Source organism: Castor canadensis, chromosome X, assembly GCF_047511655.1.
Source record: "Castor canadensis chromosome X, mCasCan1.hap1v2, whole genome shotgun sequence".
In the NCBI taxonomy this organism is placed as follows: Eukaryota; Metazoa; Chordata; class Mammalia; order Rodentia; family Castoridae; genus Castor; species Castor canadensis.
This window is the reverse complement of record NC_133405.1, coordinates 25,000,876-25,020,609: the sequence shown is the minus strand read 5'-3', so window position 1 is coordinate 25,020,609 and position 19,734 is coordinate 25,000,876. Positions and strand designations below refer to the sequence as shown.

Sequence of the window (19,734 nt, the reverse complement as noted above, 5' to 3'; positions counted from 1 at the left end):
ATATCTGATTTAAGGAAAAAGTCAGAAAACATAAATTTATATGGAGTAAAGGAATTGGATTGCAAGTGAAGGCAAAACTGGTTTTTCCACAGTGAGGGGGGAGGTCAATCCAAACTCTGGGACAAGACATATCCACAGTTACCTGCAATATACAGAGGTGCAAAATAAGTCAAAGATGATGAATGAAGGTAGAGTCAGGCAGCCCTCTGAGGTGTGCTGTAGGTGGTGCATAGTTTTTCCTATAGTAAGCAAGCATGCTTGGTACTTTTTTGTTGTTGTTGATTTTGCTTCTTGTGATTTCTCAGGGTCATCACCTCAATTCTGATCCAGAATTCAGTTCCATATAACATGCATTTACTGAGTACTTACTATGTGTAAGGTGTTACAGAAGAACCAGAGAGAAAAAAGAATCTTATTTCTTACCTCAAGTAGCTGATTGCCTGGTGGGGGAGACAGACGTGCCATGCCCTGGACTAATCACACAGCACAGGAGAATCAGTGTGAGGTTAGCTGGCAGTAGGAATTAAATGTTTGAGGAGAACCAGAGATGGTGGGGTTAACTGATCAGGGGCTGATGCTGGGGGGATAACACAATAACATTTAAGCTAGGCATTGAGACATGACAGCAAGAGGAAGAGGGGCACAAGGAGAAGCCATTTCAGAGCAAAAAAGCATTAGAGTCCTGAAACTGGATGGTCTGTTTAGGGAAGGGGTCAGGAGCTGACATGGCAGTGAAAGGATAGGACTTAGCAGAAGAGGAGACTAGAGAGAATGTTTGAAGCCTGAAGGCTGTGCTAAGAATGCTGGCTTGATTCTGATGGCTTTTGACGAGGGAGGGGAGGCCTGATCGAACCAGCGCTTTAGGAGATGAATTGATTGTAGAATCAAGAGATAGGAGGCCGAGGGAGCAGTTAAGAGGCCGGTGTAATATTCCTGGTGCGAGATGATGAGGGCTTATACCAGGGCAGTGACAAGAGGGGTAGAAGGAGAGGAGGGAAATGGGTGTATCAAGGCTTGACTCCTGATTGTATCTGAAAGGTGGGGGAGAGAAAGAATTGAAGAAATTTCCAGACTAGGGGATAGTAGTCCAATACTAAGTAAGATAGGAAATGTGCTGTGGCTGGGCATGACATGTAGGGAGCACTTTTATGGGAGCAGATAATGAGTCCAGTTTGAGACCTGTTGGGTTCAACAGGCTCAATGGACATCTTATTAACAGTGAGTTGCTGGGAGCCTGGAATTCTGGTCTGGGTCTATGGAGAGAGGTCAAGGCTAGAGATACAGATGTGGGAGTCCTCCGTGTACCCAGGGGTGAGTTGAAATTGTGGGAGCTCAAAGCTGAGAGAGAAGGAGGGGCAAGACTGACCTACCCAGGCAGGGAGAGAGAGGCAGTCAGGGAGAGCTGGAGAGAGCCCGAAAAAAGCTGAGAAAGAGGAAGAGGATGCAGACAGATAAAGATGAGAGGGAGAATAAAGGTAGAGGTGGCAGGGAGCAAAGAGTGGAGGGAGGTAATAGGAGAAGGATGAAAGGGAAGGAGGGGGAGAGACTGAAGAGGAAACCCAGGGAAAGGGAAAGGTGAGATAAAGTCTGGAGAGGCTGGAAGAGAGGGGGATGAGGTGGGGGAAAGAGAGAAGAATGAGGAGGAGGAGGAGGAAGGAGAGTAGGAAGAGGTAGGGAAGAGAGAAGGAAAGGAACTTTGGAAGAACAGAGGGGAAGATAGCAGAGAAGGTGGCAGACAAAGTGAGGTGAGGGCCAGTCCTCTGTGAATACCCAAGTTCTGGAGTGGGTAGTGGAAAGGAAGGGCTGCAGAGAAGCCACCTGGCACTCAACCAGGAAAGTCAGAAGAGGGGCAATTATGAACAAAAGGGACAAGGGCATCTGGATCATATGAGTGGCACAGAGATGGGGATAGAATGAAGTCTAAGAAGGGAATGGTCACCCATTCCCTTTGATGTCCACCCTTACCACCTCTCTCCCTCTGGGCCAGCCACACTGGTCTCCTGGCTCTTCCTTGAGCTTAGCAGGCAGCCCCCCCTGCCTGATGACCATTGTATATATATATATTTTTTTTTTCCTATTCCTGGACTATTCTTCCTTCAGATACCTACATTGCTTGCTCCTTATCTCCTTCAGGTTGTTGAAATGTTTCCTTCTCAGAAAGGCCTACCCAGATCACACTATTTGGAATCATAGCCCATTCACTCACACATTTCCCCATGCTCCTTAGTCTGTGTTATATACCTTATAACATGCTAAAACATAGAATGATTGAAATACATATTGTCCCTCTCCTCCTTCTAGAATATAAGCACCCTGGAGGCAGGGATTTTGGTTTGTTTTATAATTATTGAATCCCCAGTGTCTAAGACAGTGTTGGCACATGGTAGGAGCTCAGTAGATATTTGTTGAATGAATAAATAGTGTTGAGTATCAATAATCCCTGAAAATTGAAAATGGAACAATTTCCTGATGTGACTATACTTCTTTGGGACATGCAGAATAGCAGAAAATTCTAATCACTGTAGGGTTTTTTTTAGTAGAGCTTTGATGAATAAGGATTTTAGCAATAGGTTAACTTAAGAGTGTAAGGGTCTTAATACAGGCTCATTGGATAAAGCTAAAGCTCTTTTTCTTGATGCCTCTTTTTCTCTAGAAGGTGAATTGACTGCAGTGGTTGTTAGCAAGAGCTGGACATTGGCTAGTGAATGGGGCACCATCATAGGGATGGTGGACTAATGGAAAGGGACAAGGACAGAAGTCTGTGGTTCTTGATGGTACCTTGTTTTTGTTTTTTTGTGAACAGAGTACAAGGAATATTGCACCTGATTTGGAGGTAGTTTTCTACTACGTTAAATAGATGTCTTATGTCAACTTGGAGGGAGAATAGAGTACTTTTGCAGGGTGTGTAAAAAAAGCATGTTTCCTCTGGAGTGCTTAAACCAGCTACATCACTCAGATCCTTTGAAGAAGACCCCCAGTCATCTTCCATGCGCTCATATTTGGGCACAAGTCTCTGATTGTAGTTGCTTAGCTAAATGTGTGCAGAAAAATGTATTCTCATCTCATTTTCTATAATAGATTGAATTTCCTCAAACACTTCAGCATGTATGTCTTTGAAGATAATTTAAAAAATCACTAGGTGTTTAACAGTGTCCTGTCTCTACTGTGAAATATGGATTCCTGGGAAGCTGGTGTACCCTCTTCCTTATTTGGATCTTCATTTTCCATGGCAGGCTGGCTTAGGAGAATCCCCTTTAACATTTTGATGCTATAATTACCTTTATTCATATTTTCTTTGTAAAAGGTGGTTAAAGCAGCTATACTGTTCTGAGTTTTGACTCTTTGGAATTCCTTTTTCCCAGGTGGAGTGGCCACAGCAAGTCCTATCTGGTGGTGAGTGGCTGTCATGATCTCTACAGCACCGCTCTACAGCGGCGTACATAACTGGACCAGTTCTGACCGGATTCGCATGTGTGGCATCAACGAGGAGAGGTGAGGAGGTTTCAAAGGTGGCTGCTGCTGGCCTCCAGTGAGCAGTAACTGATCACAGTGGGAGAGCCACACAGTAGGGCCTTGGGAGGAGACTCTTGGTTGTTTCTAATTCTCCTGAGTGTGGCTGGGGCTGTGGAATTGACCTGTTCTGCCATGCTGTCCCTGTTCAGATGAAGATGAGGAGGTCAGAAGATGATCTTTGCTAGCTAGTATTTGTTTACTCGTTAAGAACAGTCAGATGTAGGAAAGGAGAAATTTGGGAGACTGCAATTTTTATTTCCCAAAGTTCGATGCTCAATGATCAATGTAAAGTATTTTCAATTCTTGGCCTAGGCCTGGAAGAAAGGTAGTTTCATCATGTAGCTTTACATTAGAGACTAGAAGTGGACATTCTGGGGGCCAGTGCTGTCCTTCCTCATGAGGCCAGTGGTTATTTATAGAGAGGTCCTTATGAAGTATCAAAGCAAGATGAGACTACCAAATACAGTTTTAATATAAACTTGAGAGTTGGTTATGCCTGCCTGATCTATGTGTGTATTTTCAGATCATCATAATATTTGGTTGACCATTTTCTGATCAAGTCCCTTAATGCACCAAAAATGCCCTTCAGTATTTGGCTTTCATAACATTTGGTCAAAGAGTCATGTGTGATGTCTCTGATGTCTCTCCCATATTAAAAGAAGGAATGGCTCTCCTGTGCTTACAGGCCTTTTGTTGGTAGTTCAATTCATTGACTAAATTCAGGTACATCAGATGAATCACCTAGAAACTGTAGGACTTTTCTTGGAATTTAAGATCTGGCATTTTTTTTGGTAAATCTAAGAAGCATTTGTATTTTGGGGAGGTAGAGTATCAGTAACTTAAAGGGAAACGGAATGAATGTCTATGTTTTCATATATTTTTTGTGGTGTTGGTAATGGAACCCAGTGACTTGTGAATGCTAAGTACATGCTTTACCACTGAGCTACAACACAGCTCCATGTTTTTTATCTAATTTTTTTGTGGCACTGTGGTTTAAACTTGGTAGGCAAGCACTCTTACTGCTCGAGCCACTCTGCCAGCCCTTTTTTGTGATGGGTTTTTTCAAGATAGGGGCTCAAGAACTATCTGCTCGGAGCTGGCTTTGAACCACAATCCTCCTGATCTCTGCCTCCTGAGTAGCTAAGATTATAGGTGTGAGCCACAGGCACCTTTTTTTTCTTTTCTTTCTTTTTTTTTTTAACAGTGCTGGGGTTTGAACTAAGGCCTCATGCTTGCTAGACAGGTGCTCTACCACTTGAGTCACTCCAGCAGCTAATATTTCTTCTTTACTTAACTGTAGAAGCATGTACTTGTCTGAGGTTAAGGCTAGGAGAATAGACCTTTTTATTTTCTTAAGCCATTAGTACCTGATAGCTTAATGTTTCCTGTACTGAGGAGTGAGTTAGAGATGGACTTAAAAGGAATTTAATTTTAGAATCCAAAAGTCAAGACCAAGAAAAATAAGACAGAATTATTTTGAGAGACAGCAGAAGAAAGATATTTCTCTGTGCATATGAGGTGTGTCTTTAGATAATTAGTAAGAGATAAGGCAAGGCAGGTTGGTGGTGTTAATTTGTGTGAATATTCACTGGCAGGTTATGTTAGTCTAGTTATAAGTAGTTAAGACTTGGATACGGAGATGTGGACCAGAGCCTTCAAGAAACCAGTAGACAAGTTGCTTTGGTTCATTGTTCACTCTGCATCTCTGCCAAGAAAGGAATAGGAAGTGGGCTCAAAATCTGATTTTTCTTTCTTTACAGACCTTTTTGAGGATGCTAAATTAGCAAATATGCCTAGTGGTTAAAATGCCCTTTTTCCATGCTTTATTGTTGACTTTTTTTTGTTGTTTAAGATATCTGTACAGAGAGTTTCATTATGACATTTCCATGTATATATGTATTATATCCCAAATTGGCTCATCCCCTCCCATTTTTCTCCTTTCTACCTCAGTCCTCTTCTTATGGTGACTTCAACAGGTTTAAACATTCCATATTCATGTACTTTCTATACAAGAATGAATATTGTCTCCTTCTTGCCACAGTCTAGGCTGTGCTACAGCTGATTTCCAAAATGCGATCCCACCTTATGTAAAAACCATCTTTCTCTGCCCTTTCCAACTTGTAGAACTTAAGAAATTTTGGGTATAAAGCTGCAACTGGGGGGTCATTATGTTGCCTGGCTTCCTCATCTGCAGTTGAAGACCACAGAACAGAACATGGGCTTTCTGCTGTCCCCTGGTAGCCAGCTCTAGCCAAACCTCCAGCTAAATGTACCTGCTTGTTTCCTAGCATTAATTCATTCTTTCACTCAAGAAACATTTATTAAACACAACAAAAGCAAACCAATAGACATGGTACATTGCTGGTGAATGCTATAGAGTGGCATGTACAGGTCCTGTCGAGTCTAGCTGCAAAAATGTCAAACTTCCTGGCAAGTAAGGGAAGGCAGTACTATTTGAGCCCAGGCTGGAGGGGTGAGTAGGAGTTTGAAGTGAGGGGCAGTAGGTTATTTCCCTGGGATATTGAAAGAGGAGAGTATATTTGGGGACTGCCCTGGCTGGATTGAAGGGGTCTTGGAAGGGCAGTGGGCCTCAAGGCAGGGAAAATCTTCAGGGGCTGGGAGGTAAGATGTCTTGTGTGTGCTGGGTTGTGTATTTCTCTTACAAGTAGTCCAGGCCCAACAGGAACTGAAAAAGGTCCAGTTTGACAGTACTTCTAACGTTTCATAATAGGAAAATGGCCCTGAGAGGTTGGGGCTGTTTTCTGGTTTAAGTTCAACAAGGCCTTGAGCATGCCAGTCCTCTGGTGGGAAGAAATGGTGGGGTTGATTTTCAGTCCTGATTAAAGCCTGTTTTGACCCCTGCTCTCTTTCTCACCTGTATCCTTATAACCTTGGCCAGTTGACCCATCTCTGTCCAGGTTCCCCTGCCCTGCAAGCCATTCCTGTCCCAAGCTCTTCCCTTGATGGAGCAGTTTAAACATTTGCTCAACTTTGTTCCCCCATCAGAGGATTTGAAATGTGGCTGCATTTTCCCAGAGCCTTGGTTGGGGGCTAGATACAGGCAGGGCTGGAGTAGCCAGGACCTCTGCTCCTGCTTCCACCTCCAGTTTGCCTGGCTCCAGGCTTTCTGGTGGCTGCTTGCTCACAAGAACAGGGCTTCTGCTTTCAAGTATGACTTCAGGCAGAGTGGGAGACCAGCAAGGGGGAGGGAGCATGTAGCTTGCTCCCCTTTGTATGGTCAGGAAGGGAAAGAATGTAAACAGTGCCTTCCCATGTGCGGTCGGTAAAGGGGGCTGCTTCTTGTTTCCTCTCACCACCACCACTGTCCTTCCCAGATCATCCCTGGCAAGTCTAGTCAGAACATGCTTCCCCCAGCCCAAGACTGAGTATGGGGCCTGCTTTTCAAGTCTCTCAGGAGCTGATGTGCAAGTGTGTTTTCCCTTTCCGGGGGGCCTCCCTTTCTTCAAGACCCCCGCAACTGCCTCTAAAGCCCTTGCTTTACAGTCATTTCTGTTTGTCACCAACAGTCATTTCCAGCAGTGAAGCCCTCCCACTTCTGCCAGCCTAGCTGTCTTTTAAAGGGGACAGGGCTTTCCCCCCCATTAGTCTCTTCTGGAGCCCTGAAAAAGGTAGAGGCCTTCGGTGATCCCCCTTGCCTCTTTTGCTCCTCTTGCCCCAGGTACAATTTGGGAGTTCCTGTTTTCAGTGGGAGGGAGGGAGCTCCTCCTTGCTGGAGGTGGCTGCAGACACCCTGACTGCTGGTAAGGTGGGGCCTGGCTTCTTCGGGGTCTGGCTTGGACCTCACATGAGGCTCCAAAGAAGGGGGACAAACCTGAATGCAGTGCATTTCCCTAAAGGGACACAGAGCAGTCCTGTGTGCAGGAGCCTTGCAGTGGCACTTATGTTGTAGCCTTATTCTTTGATCCACACCTTTTGCCACTCCCAGCCAGACTTCTGCCCTGTTGGTGTCCTCCCTAGGGTAGGGGGAGGGCATTCTTGCTGTACTGAAAATACCAAACATTGAGTGGGTTTTTGTCTTTTCTTCAACTTTACTTTCCTAGTCTGATCCTTTTTTTTTTCCCCCGTCAGGATGTACCATTTTCTAAGATTCTTACCTGAAAATTGGAGAAGACTTTTTGAGCAGGTGGGGGTACAGTTGAGTTTTCCTCCTTTGGGACCCAGCTCTCTGGCCTTAAGCCTTTCCCTCTGGGGTACACCAACATGACTTTGGGGTCTGTGGCCTTGAGGGCCTCCTTTTGGGATGGGAGAGAATGTGGATCGAGGCCAAAGGTGGATGGGGGTAGGTAAGGAGGGCAGAAGAGGGGTGCTGACTGCAGCTAGGTGGAATTCTAGAAAAGGGGGGTGGATGTTCCTTGGAGGGAGAGAAGTAGTGTCTTTAAAGTGCCTCTCAGCACCCAGTGACCCGGTGGCCTGAAATTAGTATCATTGCACATGCTCATAAATGTGTATGAGCTCTAGGCAAGCCCATCAGGTGAAGAGGTGATGATTCAGAGTTAGACTAGACCTGAAAACAGGATGGGGGCAGTGATTCGTTTTAGAAAGGGATTACCCATGTGGCACCTTTAGCCAGCTTCCCCAATGGATTTAAAATAAGATTGTATTTAAAAAGAAACAGTTTGTGTGCCTTTTGAGGCCTGTACTTCACATCTCTCCCCTTTGGGCAATGCCCTGTACATCCTGGATGGCCACCTTGATGGGTAAGCTCCAGAAAAAAAGTGAAGGTGCTGGGGTCTTCCACACTTCTGGCCAGAGCCCTTAGACAGCAGGATGAGCAACCCAGAGAGGGGAGTCTAGTCAGATCACCTTGTATCCTGGACCCCATGGCACTTTGTGATCCTCCTCAAGCCACCCTGGGAAACAAGACAGGAAGGTTTGTGGGAAACCAAGCAGGCAGAGGGACTTCTGGGGAAAGCAGTGGTGGCTCCAAGACTGAGCCTCATGTCCTTTCTCTGCTTGTGTTTCTCATACTAGAAGAGCACCCCTTTCTGATGAGGAGTCCACGACAAGTGACTGCCAGCACTTTGGATCTCAGGAGTTTTGTGTCGGCAGCAGTTTTTCCAAGGTAAGGGGCTATGAGTCATCACATGTTGCCCACCAAAGGGAAGGGATGAGCTTCCTGAGCAAGAGGGGACAGTATATTTTTCCCAGGAGTTGCTGTAGGTGGGACAGAAATTGGCTGACTTTCCTTTGCTTCTGCCAAGACCTAGTTAGTCAAATTGCAGAGAGGACCAGCAGTTGCCTCTCTGGGGACTTAGGACACTTGCACCAGCTACAGGGAGTTCACTGAGATGGGCACACAATTCTGTCATTGCAGGTGGAGCTCACAGCAGTTGGAAGTGGCAGCAATGCCCGGGGGGCAGACTCAGATGGCAATGCGACAGAAAAACTTGGGCACAAGTCAGAAGATCAGCCTGATGATCCCCAGTCGAAAATGGACTATGCTGGGAATGCGGCAGAGGCTGAGGGCCTCCTGGTGCCACTGAGCAGCCAAGGAGACGGGCTCAAGCTGCCCACTCCTGACAGCTCTGAGGCCAGCAACAACAGGGCTGAGTGCTCCTGGACTTCCCTCAGCACCCAAATGAGCAAACAGGTTGACTGCTCACCAGCTGGGGTAAAGGCTTTGGACTCACGGCACAGTGTTGGAGAGAAGAACACTTTCATTTTGGCAACTCTGGGAACTGGAGTCCCCGTGGAGGGGACCCTGCCTCTGGTTACCACTAACTTCAGTTCCCTGCCTGCCCCCATCTGTCCCCCTGCTCCTGGTTCAGCCTCTGTGCCCCCATCTGTTCCAGATCCATTCCAGGTTCCCCTCTCTGTTCCAGCCCCGGTACCCCATTCTGGGCTAGTTCCAGTCCAAGTTGCCACTTCAGTTTCAGCTCCTTCCCCTCCGCTAGCACCAGTCCCAGCTCTGGCTTCAGCACCACCCTCGGTGCCCACTCTTATCTCGGACTCAAGCCCATTGTCCGTGTCAGCCTCTGTCTTGGTGCCTGTGCCAGCGTCTGCTCCACCCTCAGTTGCGGTCCCCTTGTCCGCTTCTGCTCCTACTCCTCTCTCAGTCCCAGTTTCAGCACCTCCCTTGGCTCTGATCCAGGCTTCTGGGCCTCCTTCAGCCCCTACTTTGGTTCTTGCTCCTGTCCCCACTCCTGTTCTGGCTCCCATGCCGGCGTCCACACCTCCATCAGCCCCTGTGCCTCCATCTGTGCCGATGCCCAACCCAACCCCATCCTCTGGCCCACCTCCTACTCCCACCCTCATTCCTGCCTTTGCTCCCACACCTGTGCCTGCGCCCACCCCAGCCCCAATCTTTACTCCAGCCCCCACTCCCATGCCAGCTGCCACACCAACTGCCATTCCCACCTCAGCCCCAATCCCGGCATCCTTCAGTTTGAGTCGAGTGTGTTTTCCTGCAGCTCAGGCACCAGCTATGCAAAAAGTCCCCCTGTCTTTTCAGCCAGGGACAGTGCTGACCCCAAGCCAGCCGCTGGTCTATATCCCACCTCCAAGCTGTGGGCAGCCACTCAGTGTGGCCACACTGCCAACCACCTTGGGAGTCTCCTCCACTCTGACGCTCCCTGTCCTGCCATCCTACCTGCAGGATAGGTGTCTCCCGGGTGTGCTGGCCTCCCCAGAGCTCCGGTCTTACCCATATGCATTTTCTGTGGCCCGGCCTTTGACTTCAGATTCTAAGCTGGTCTCTCTGGAAGTGAACAGGCTCCCATGTACTTCCCCGTCCAGCAGCTCCACCACCCAACCTGCACCTGATGGGGTCCCTGGGCCTTTGGCAGATACCTCCCTCACCACTGCTTCTGCCAAGGTGCTTCCAACTCCACAGCCTTTACTGCCAGCCCCCAGCGGGAGCTCAGTCCCACCACACCCCACCAAGATGTCAGGTGGTGCTGAGCAGCAAACAGAAGGGACTTCTGTTACCTTCTCTCCTCTCAAGTCACCTCCACAGCTGGAGCGAGAGATGGCCTCTCCACCTGAGTGCAGTGAGATGCCCCTTGACCTCTCCTCCAAGTCAAACCGCCAGAAGCTTCCATTGCCGAACCAGCGCAAAACACCTCCCATGCCTGTATTGACCCCTGTGCACACCAGCAGCAAGGCCCTCCTCTCCACAGTTCTGTCTAGGTCTCAGCGCACAACCCAGGCTGCTGGCAGCAACGTCACCTCCTGCCTGGGCTCCGCTTCCTCACCCTTTGTGATCTTTCCTGAGATCGTGAGGAATGGGGACCCAAGCACCTGGGTGAAAAACTCTACAGCACTGATCAGCACCATTCCTGGCACATATGTGGGAGTGGCCAACCCAGTACCTGCATCCCTGTTGCTGAACAAAGACCCCAACCTGGGCCTCCCCCGAGACCCTCGCCATCTCCCCAAACAGGAACCCATCTCCATCATTGATCAAGGAGAGCCTAAGAGCACTGGTGCCACATGTGGCAAGAAAGGCAGCCAGTCTGGTGCCGAGGGACAGCCAAGCACAGTCAAGACCCGTTATACCCCAGCCCGCATTGCCCCTGGGTTGCCGGGGTGCCAAACCAAGGAACTTTCTTTGTGGAAACCTACTGGGCAGGCAAATATTTATCCACGGTGTTCAGTCAATGGGAAACCCACCAGCACCCAGGTTCTACCAGTTGGCTGGTCACCATACCACCAAGCGTCTCTGCTTTCCATTGGCATTTCCAGTACTGGGCAGCTGACTCCTAGTCAGGGGGTGCCCATCAGGCCCACCAGCGTTTCTGAGTTTTCTGGTGTGCCATCTCTTGGCTCCAGTGAAGCTGTGCATGGACTTCCTGAGGGGCAGCCACGGCCTGGGGGCCCTTTCTCTCCCGAGCAGGACACTGTCACAAAGAACAAAACTTGCCGGATTGCTGCCAAGCCTTACGAAGAACAAGTCAATCCTGTCCTTCTGACTCTTAGCCCTCAGACAGGGACCCTGGCACTGTCTGTTCAGCCTAGCAGCGGGGACATGAGAGTGAATCAGGGGCCTGAGGAGTCAGAGAGCCACCTCTGCTCTGATAGCACTCCTAAGATGGAAGGCCCCCAGGCAGCTTGTGGTCTGAAGCTGGCAGGAGACACAAAGCCTAAGAACCAAGTGCTGGCTACCTATATGTCCCATGAGCTGGTCCTGGCCACCCCCCAGAACCTGCGCAAGATGTCTGAGCTGCCTTTGCTACCTCATGACAGCCACTCCAAGGAACTCATCTTGGATGTGGTTCCAAGCAGCAAGAGGGGCTCCAGCACAGAGCTTTCACAGCTTGGAAGCCAGGTGGATCTGGGGCGGGTGAAAATGGAGAAGGTAGATGGTGATATGGTCTTCAATTTAGCCAACTGTTTCCGGGCTGATGGCCTCCAAGCAGCTCCCCAGAGGGGCCAAGCTGAAGCACGGGCTAAGGCTGGGCAGGCTAGAGTGAAGCGGGAAAGTGTTGGGGTCTTCACTTGCAAGAACAAGTGGCAGTCAGATGAAGTGACAGAATCTCTGCCACCTAAGAAGATGAAGTGTGACAAAGAAAGGGAAGGCGAGGAGCAGCAGCCACAGCAGCCACAAGCCAAGCCTGTAGTCCGGAGTTCCCTGGGATCCAAGGTGAGTAGCCAGTGCACAGGCTGAGATCAAGGGTGGAAATCCTGCTGTCTGTTCTGCTTCACTATGCAGATCTTATCTGTTTTGAGACCCCTCCCTTGGCACAGTGTTCTTCAGTAGCTATGTGAACTGCACTGATTTGAAGGCTTTCTCCTTTCTAATTCACATTCTCTGTATAGATGGTGTTTTCACTAAGGGAGGAACTGGCTTGTATTTTGTAGGATATAGGAAATGATCCTATCCTGGGAGCTAGGGAAGCCACTGTCCCAGATGAGGATGGAAACCAGAAGAATGTTTTGGTGAGGGAAGTCAGTTAGTAACAGGTTCTTCCCAGAGTAAACGCTCTTCCTTGCTCTTTAACAAGATGACTGACCACTGGCTTTGAGAACTTGAGGTCCAGGGAGAGAAGTGACCTTTGACAGGGTTATTCCTTTGCATTACCCGGGGAGCTTTCTTAGAATCTTCTTAAAGTTGGAGTCTTGTGGAGTCAAAGACCCCTGAGCTTCCAAGCTACTCCACTAGTTTCCTGGCCCTTTCCTGCTTAAGTTGGCAGCCCTGGGTTTTGAGACATTGAGAATGTGGTAGGCAAAGCAGATGTGCATTTGGGTCTTGGTTCATAGTAGACTATAGATAGGGGCAGAATTTTAAGCAAAAAAGTAAGCCAGGAGCACTTGACTTGAATCTACCCATGGGTCCTCAAAGGAAATATGGAGGCCACTGGTGAGCCAAGGAGATTCTTGAAACAGTGGAGGATAGAGTTCATTCAAGACTTGGAGCAATTTGAAGTTCTGTTAATAAGCCTTCAGGTTAGATTTTTTTTTGTGGAATTGACTCCCCCCCCTTCTTCTGGGCTGTTTCTATGCTTTTGGCACGTGAAGAATACCCTGTTAACTAAAAGCTGGGGTTTACTATCAGCTCACCACTGGATTGTACCAGTGAACAGAAAACTGGTCAGGTGCAGTGGAAGTTGACGAGGAACTGGGGTTTTTGAACTTGGGACTTCATGCTTACAAAGCAGTTCTACCACTTGAGCTACACCTCTAGTCCATTTTGCTCTGGTTATTTTGGAGATGGGAGTCTTGAAAACTATTTGCCCTTGCTGGCCTTGAATGGAGATTCTCTGAATCTCAGCCTCCCAAGTAGGCAGGATTTACAGGCATGAGCTACCTGGGACTGGCCAGATTGGATGTTGATACATACTATGAGATAGATTTCCTGCCAGAGTAGTTTTGTAGTACAAATTCTTAGTTTTGGACCATAGACCATTTTAAGAAGTTAAGAGCAATGGACCTTGTCCCTAGAAATATGAACTCAGAACTTTGCCAATAATTTCAGGGGATTCATAGACTTATTTCCTCCCCAAAACTCACCCATAGATTACAGGTTAAGAACCCCTGGGATATACCATTCAGAAGGCAGAAGCAGTTGGGTGCTGGTGGCTCATGCCCATAATCCTAGCTACTCAGGAGGCAAAGATCAGGAGGATCACAGCTTGAAGCCAGTCCAAGCAAATATTTGCAAGATCCTATCTCAAAAAAGTCCACCACAAAAAAAGGGCTGGGGGAGTGGGTCAAGATGTAGACCCTGAGTTCAAACTCCAGTACCGGAAAAAAAAAAAAAGAAAAAAGAAAGCAGAAGCAGGAGGATCACAAGTTTGAGACCAGCCTGGACTATGTAGTGAGACTCTGTCTCAAAAAAAGGAGGGTGGAGTCTGGGGGTGTGATTCAGTGGTAGAGTACTTGCCCAGCATGCCCAAGGCCCTGGGATCCACCCCCAGCAACACACATACACATACACAAAAATAAGAACAAACCCCTGGGATAGAGTTTGGGTGGGTTTTACTCAGTGACTTCACATCTACCTCTGTATGTCAGAGATATGCAAAGTAGGAACATAGATCATGACATACTAGAGGTATGACGTTTGGTCAGGTTAACCACAATCTGCCCTTGGTGGTGGTGGTAATAATAATAATAATAATAATAATAATAATAATTCATGTTATTAGAGTTGTTGCCCTTGAATTATTCCCATGTGACAAGTGCTTTCTGATACATTATCTAATTTAATCCTTACAGTAACCCTATGAGGTAAATGCTACACTCAATTTAGAGATAAGAAAATGAAGGAAACAGGCTCCAGTGTTACCCAAAGTTACACAGCTATTAAGTGGCAGAGCTGGAACTCCAACTCTTTGGCTCCAAAGTCTGTGTTCTTCTTCAGTTATGTCATACTTATGTCAGCTATGTCTCCTTATCTGGAACCATTTCACTGAATGTTTAGCCAGTGTTTGTTGAATGGCTATCTATGCCAGTCTTCAGACAGTGGGAATACATCTTCAGGAGGATAGTGGATTGGTGAGTAGGGTGTGCCTGGCTTCTGGAGCCAGGCACAGAACTTGAGTTTGAATTTTGGTCCCCACTTTTTCCTAGCAGTGTGTTACTGATTAGGCTGCTTAATCTCTCTGACTCTCAGTTTCCTCATCTATGCAATGAGACAATAATAGTACTTACTCATAGGGCTGTTGTGATGACTTAGTGAGATGATGACATGAAATGTCCAGTAGGCAAATTCCCAAAGCCAGAAAGTAGATTAGTGGTTGCCTAGGACTGGGGAGGATGGGGAATTGGGGGAGTGACTGATTATTGGGTATGGGGTTTCTATACATTGTGATGAGAAAGTTCTGGAACTAGGTAAATGGTCATAGTTACACAACTCTGTGACTATACTGAAAACAGTTGAATTGTATACTTGAATAAGTGAACCGTAAAGCTGGTAGGAAAAGATTGAATGAGATGATATACAAGTGCTTAAAACTCCCTGCACATAGTAAGTGCTGCTTGTGTTAGTAGCTACTTGGCCTCATGGAACTTATGTTTTATTGATGACTCAGTGATAGGCAGGCATGGCCCCTCCTATATGAGATGAACAGTTCAGTAGGCCCATTGACAAATGTAAGGGATAGAGAATAAAGTTACAGGATGGGGCTGCAGGAAGCAATACTTACTGCCTGTGACAACTTAGTAAATCTTTCTTCTTTTGAGAAATCAAATAATTTAGATCTTTCTTTTGTTGGGGTCAATTTTCCTGAGAAAGAAACTGATACAAGCAAGCTAAGATTGGGTTAATTCAAAACAGCCCCTTCCAGGGCATGCCGGGAATAGTCTCCTATCACCTGCATCACCTGCCCAAGGCATCTAAGAATCCTAAAGGGCCTTCTGGATCATCAGCAAAGAGAGTTGCACTTCACTTGATGTGGGGTGTATTTTATTGTCTTCCCATTCTTTAGAAAATTCTTTGCAAAATATTTCAGAACTTTTAACCAGATCATCTTTCACAATCCTCCTCCATCCTCCCAACTTTTCACATAAGTTGGAGTGCACAGTTTTTACTTTCAGTGCTGTCCTTGCAGAAGATAAAGACAGAAATCCCTTCTAGATGTTCTCTTTTACTTGTTTTTGTCTATCTCAGGAAGTAAAAGTTAATGATCTGTACTTGAAAGAGCCAGCTAAAAATGATATTCAGAAATAAATAGGGCACGCTCAAATTTATGTGCATTTAACTTTATTCCCCCTGACTTAAAGTGTTTCTGTGGTCATCCCTGAAGGTCATTTTCTTTTCTTTTCTCTTTCGTATTGGGGCTTAAACTCACAGGTGTTCTATCACTTGAGCCATGCCTCCAGCCCCCTCCCTTTTTTTTTTTTTTTTGCTTTAGTTATTTTTCAGGTAGGGTCTTGTGTTTTTGCCCCTGGCAGCCTCAGACCTCAGTCTTCCTACCTACAGTCTCCCACATAGCTGGTATTACAGATGTACCCCCACTGTGCCTGATTTATTAATTGAGATGGAGTCTCACTAACATTTTTTTTTGGCCTGGGCTGGCTTCGAACCTCTGTCCTCCCAATCTCTGCTTCCCAGATAGCTGATATCATAGGCCTCTGCCACCGAGCCTGGCCTAAGCAGCCATTCTTCATCTTCCTCTTTGCTCTCCAGTTCTTTCCATCTCTTTATACTTTGGTCTTAGGAACTGGCAGAAAACAAAGGAAAAAGGTGAACTTGAATTTTAACTTAGTTCTGTTGAATAAGAAACAGGACAAGTTCATACAATAGAGACAAGTCCTTGGAATCTGACTGATAATGAGACTCCCTGTGCCTGGAGTACTGATGTTGCTCCCCCACCCAGTATTCCACCAATAAGATATCTGCCATCTTTTTTTTTTTTTTGGCGGTAGTGGGCCTTGAACTCAGGGCCTCACACTTGCTAGGTTTGCTAGGCTTGCTAGGCAGTTGCTCTAGCACTTTAGCCACTCCACCAGCCCTGCCATCTTAACCTGGAGCTAGATTGTAATAATTTTCTAGAAGGTGAGGTGGGTCTGCTTAGGAGAAAGACAACCTGTGTTAGTTTTTCATTGCTGTGACCAAACACCTGAGAAAACAACTTAAGGGAGGAAGGACTTATTTTGGCTCATGGTTTCAGACCATCATGGTGAGGAGGGCATTGCAGAACAGAGTAACCAGGCTGCAGACGGTGAATGCCTGCACTAGCAGGCTTTCCCCTTTTCCCTTTTTTTCCATCTGGATCCCCAGCCTGTTGGATGGTGCCATCCACATTCAGAGTCTGTCTTTCCCCCTTGGTTAATCCTCTCTGGAAATGCCCTCATAGACTCACCCAGAGGTGTGCTTTACTAATCTCCAAGGCGCTTCTCAAACCAGTCAACTTGACAATGAAGATGAACCATCACACAACCTCAAGCAGGTTTAACGCTTCCTTTCCTACTAACACCTGCTTTCATTGTTCAGACCTTTTGCCTTTTCCACACTCCCTAGATACTAAAATACTGGAAATCCCTACTTTGCCCTAGTTTTTGTTTAGGGGCACAGAGAGACTTGAAAGTTTGTGAGAATCTGTGACTGTTAGGCTGAGAGTGTCTTTGCATGTGTAAGCACAGCCGTTATGTCTGTGGAATGACCCTGGCAGTAGGTGGGAATGGGACTGAGCAAAAGCAGCCAAAGGCCTGGCACTGGTGGCTCATGCCTATAATCCTAGCTACTCAGGAGGTAGAAATCAGGAGGATCACCATTCAAAGCCAAATAGTTTGTAAGACCCTATCTTGAAAATACCTAACATAAAAAAGGAGTGGTAGAATGGCTCAAGTGGTAGAATGCCTGCCTAGTAAGCGTGAAGTCCTGAGTTAAAGCCCCAGTACCATCAAAAAAAAAAGGAGCTGAGGAAGCAAGTAGGGAGGGAGACTAGTGAGAGCTGATGTGAAGAGATCCAGGCCGGGGGCCTGGGACCCCAAGTCTTAATTGCAGCTCCATGCTTTCTCACTGCCAGGTAAGTGGTAGCCCCTGAGCATGAGTACACATTGGGCTGTTTGTTGCCCTGGAAGTCATTCAACTTATCTTGGAGTCTCAGTTTCCTCATCTATTTGTTCAGTGGATATAATGCTAGCTTCTGTTAGTATTGTTGAGAGGACAAAATCAAATAATAGAGATGAGAGCCTTTTGAAAAGTTGAAAGTGCTGCAGAGTATAAAGTGGCCTTATTAACTACTCTTGGACCTTATCATTGTGTTTCATAAGTATGGGGGGGATGAGAATTTCTCCTTGTTGTGTTTTTCTTTTTTGCCTTAGTTGAATCTGTCTTCTGATACTAATTTACACATGAAAATAGACAGTTTTTCTTGACTTGCCTCATACCAGAATTATTTTCTGTTGGTGTCAATACCATTCATAGTGAAGTTATTTAAACAATGTAGTCATCCAACTTGCAGAAGAGGCTTTTTTTTGTGTGTGTGTGTGTCTGCCTGTCTGTTGCTGTTTTGGTATGGAGAGTATGGGACCTGACTTTTCACCTTTTTAAAGGACTTTGGGTGCATGTTCACTGGCTTGTAAATACAGATTCTGTAGACTTTTTAATGTGATGGTTGTGGTTGCCTGTGGGGACCAGCAAGGGCACTGGACTCAGTCCAGGAGAGGCTCTGTAGCCAACTGGAGCTCCTGATCCCCAGTATCCTGTTCTGGGCAGTTCACATCCATGTGTCAGACCCTAGGAGAACTATCTTAAGAACCAAAACTGACCTCAGACCTAACTCTTTCTACCTCTTCACAGTGCCGGAAGCTGCCCAGCGACTCCCAGGAACCCACTAAGAAAAGCCCCAGAGGGGCTTCAGATTCAGGAAAAGAGCACAATGGAGTCAGGGGAAAGCACAAGCACCGGAAGCCAACAAAGCCGGAGTCCCAGACTCCAGGAAAAAGAGCTGATGGCCATGAGGAAGGTAGGCCCGATGCCCCGACTGTGCTGGGCTTCAGAGGGATCCCTGTGGCATTTTGGTGGATGAAGCAGAACTCAGAGACTGACTGGAAAGTAAACCTTCTTAACTGGAAGGGAGATATACTTGACACCTCTAAAGTCAAAGACCAGGGAGGAGGGAACAGGAGCAAATTCTGCCCTGTACACCAGAATACAGCATACCTCAAAGGCCAAAGAAGGTGGTTTGCAGACAGACAGATGGCAGTCCTACAACAGAATAGCCACCCCATTTCCCTGAAGTGGATCCAGGCTCAAAGAAGAAACAGATTTATGAGGATAAATAAAAATAGCAGAATGAGGGGTTTTATTATGCTGTTTTGTCCACCTTTGGAAAACTCTTATTCTTAAAAGATAGAAACAAATCAGTAGCTAGCTAGTTAGAAGGGCTGAGAAGCATTCCAAACCCTTATTCCTAATTAGAGGAATACTTGACCTGTGTGCTCTGCCATAGATGATCCCTCAGTGCCCTCATCAGGGAGAGAATCCCAGGCATTCCTGACCACAGTAGTCCATGTTCATGGTCTTGCCCATCCGACATGACCTACCTCTTCTATGGCAGTTTTCCTCTGTTTGCTGCTCCCCACACCCATTTTCCTGCCTCACTACGATGTATTGAGGTTGGACTTCTCTGGGATGTGCTCAAACTTGGTTAGAACTTCATAGAGTTGTAGCTGCCTCCATGTCAGCAGACAGCCAGGCCTTCTACTTTCTAGAATGCTGTTGATTAGATTCTGTGCACTGCCTTTTTTTTGGTGTCAGCAAAAATGACCCAACTCCCAGTTTTCAAAACCCACCAGGAAATGCTCATTCCTGAAAAAAAATAGGTAGGTGATAAGCAGCATAAGGGGAGCTGTTCAAGATAAGCCAGGGTGACCATGGTCAACACAAACCCTTTCTTTATTTTCCCAACTGAGCCTCTCAGGTGAGCTTTCTGGTTGTACACACTAATTGTGCTATTTCTGCCTTCTGCACTGAAACCACACATCACTCCTTGGAAAAGGTTCCTTGGAAAAGAAAGCAAAGAGCAGTTTCCGTGACTTCATCCCTGTGGTTCTGAGCACCCGGACACGCAGTCAGTCTGGTGAGTGAGACTAAGGTGATGACCCATCTTGACATCTTCTATGAAAATACAGGTAGACATCTTGTTGAGTGATTTTGACATTGGCCCAGGTGGAGAGTTGGGAGTTTGTTTCACTGTGCCAAGATGCCCCCTCCTTGCAGAGAGAAGAGAGCCTCAGGTGGGGGCAGAGGGCTTGCCCACAGTTTAGGACTATTTGCTTACCTTTTCAGATCAGAGATTTGACATCTTTTGT

At 46.8% G+C, this 19,734-nt stretch overlaps 1 protein-coding gene across 7 annotated transcripts in view; it reads left to right on the top strand.

The window, feature by feature from the left end:
- Window positions 1-19,734, top strand: part of Bcorl1 (BCL6 corepressor like 1) — a 66,113-nt gene that overhangs the window by 15,761 nt on the left and 30,618 nt on the right. For 6 of the 7 annotated variants that reach the window (XM_074064052.1, XM_074064053.1, XM_074064054.1 and 3 more), the window contains 5 exons: window positions 3,363-3,492; window positions 8,506-8,596; window positions 8,849-12,115; window positions 18,221-18,386; window positions 19,422-19,502. In XM_074064052.1, the coding sequence (XP_073920153.1) occupies window positions 3,407-3,492; window positions 8,506-8,596; window positions 8,849-12,115; window positions 18,221-18,386; window positions 19,422-19,502 (3,691 nt within the window). In that variant the 5' untranslated portion in view covers window positions 3,363-3,406. Of the gene's footprint in view, window positions 1-3,362; window positions 3,493-7,602; window positions 7,658-8,505; window positions 8,597-8,848; window positions 12,116-18,220; window positions 18,387-19,421; window positions 19,503-19,734 lie in introns of all 7 variants that reach the window. The other variant, XM_074064058.1, reaches the window with a different exon arrangement.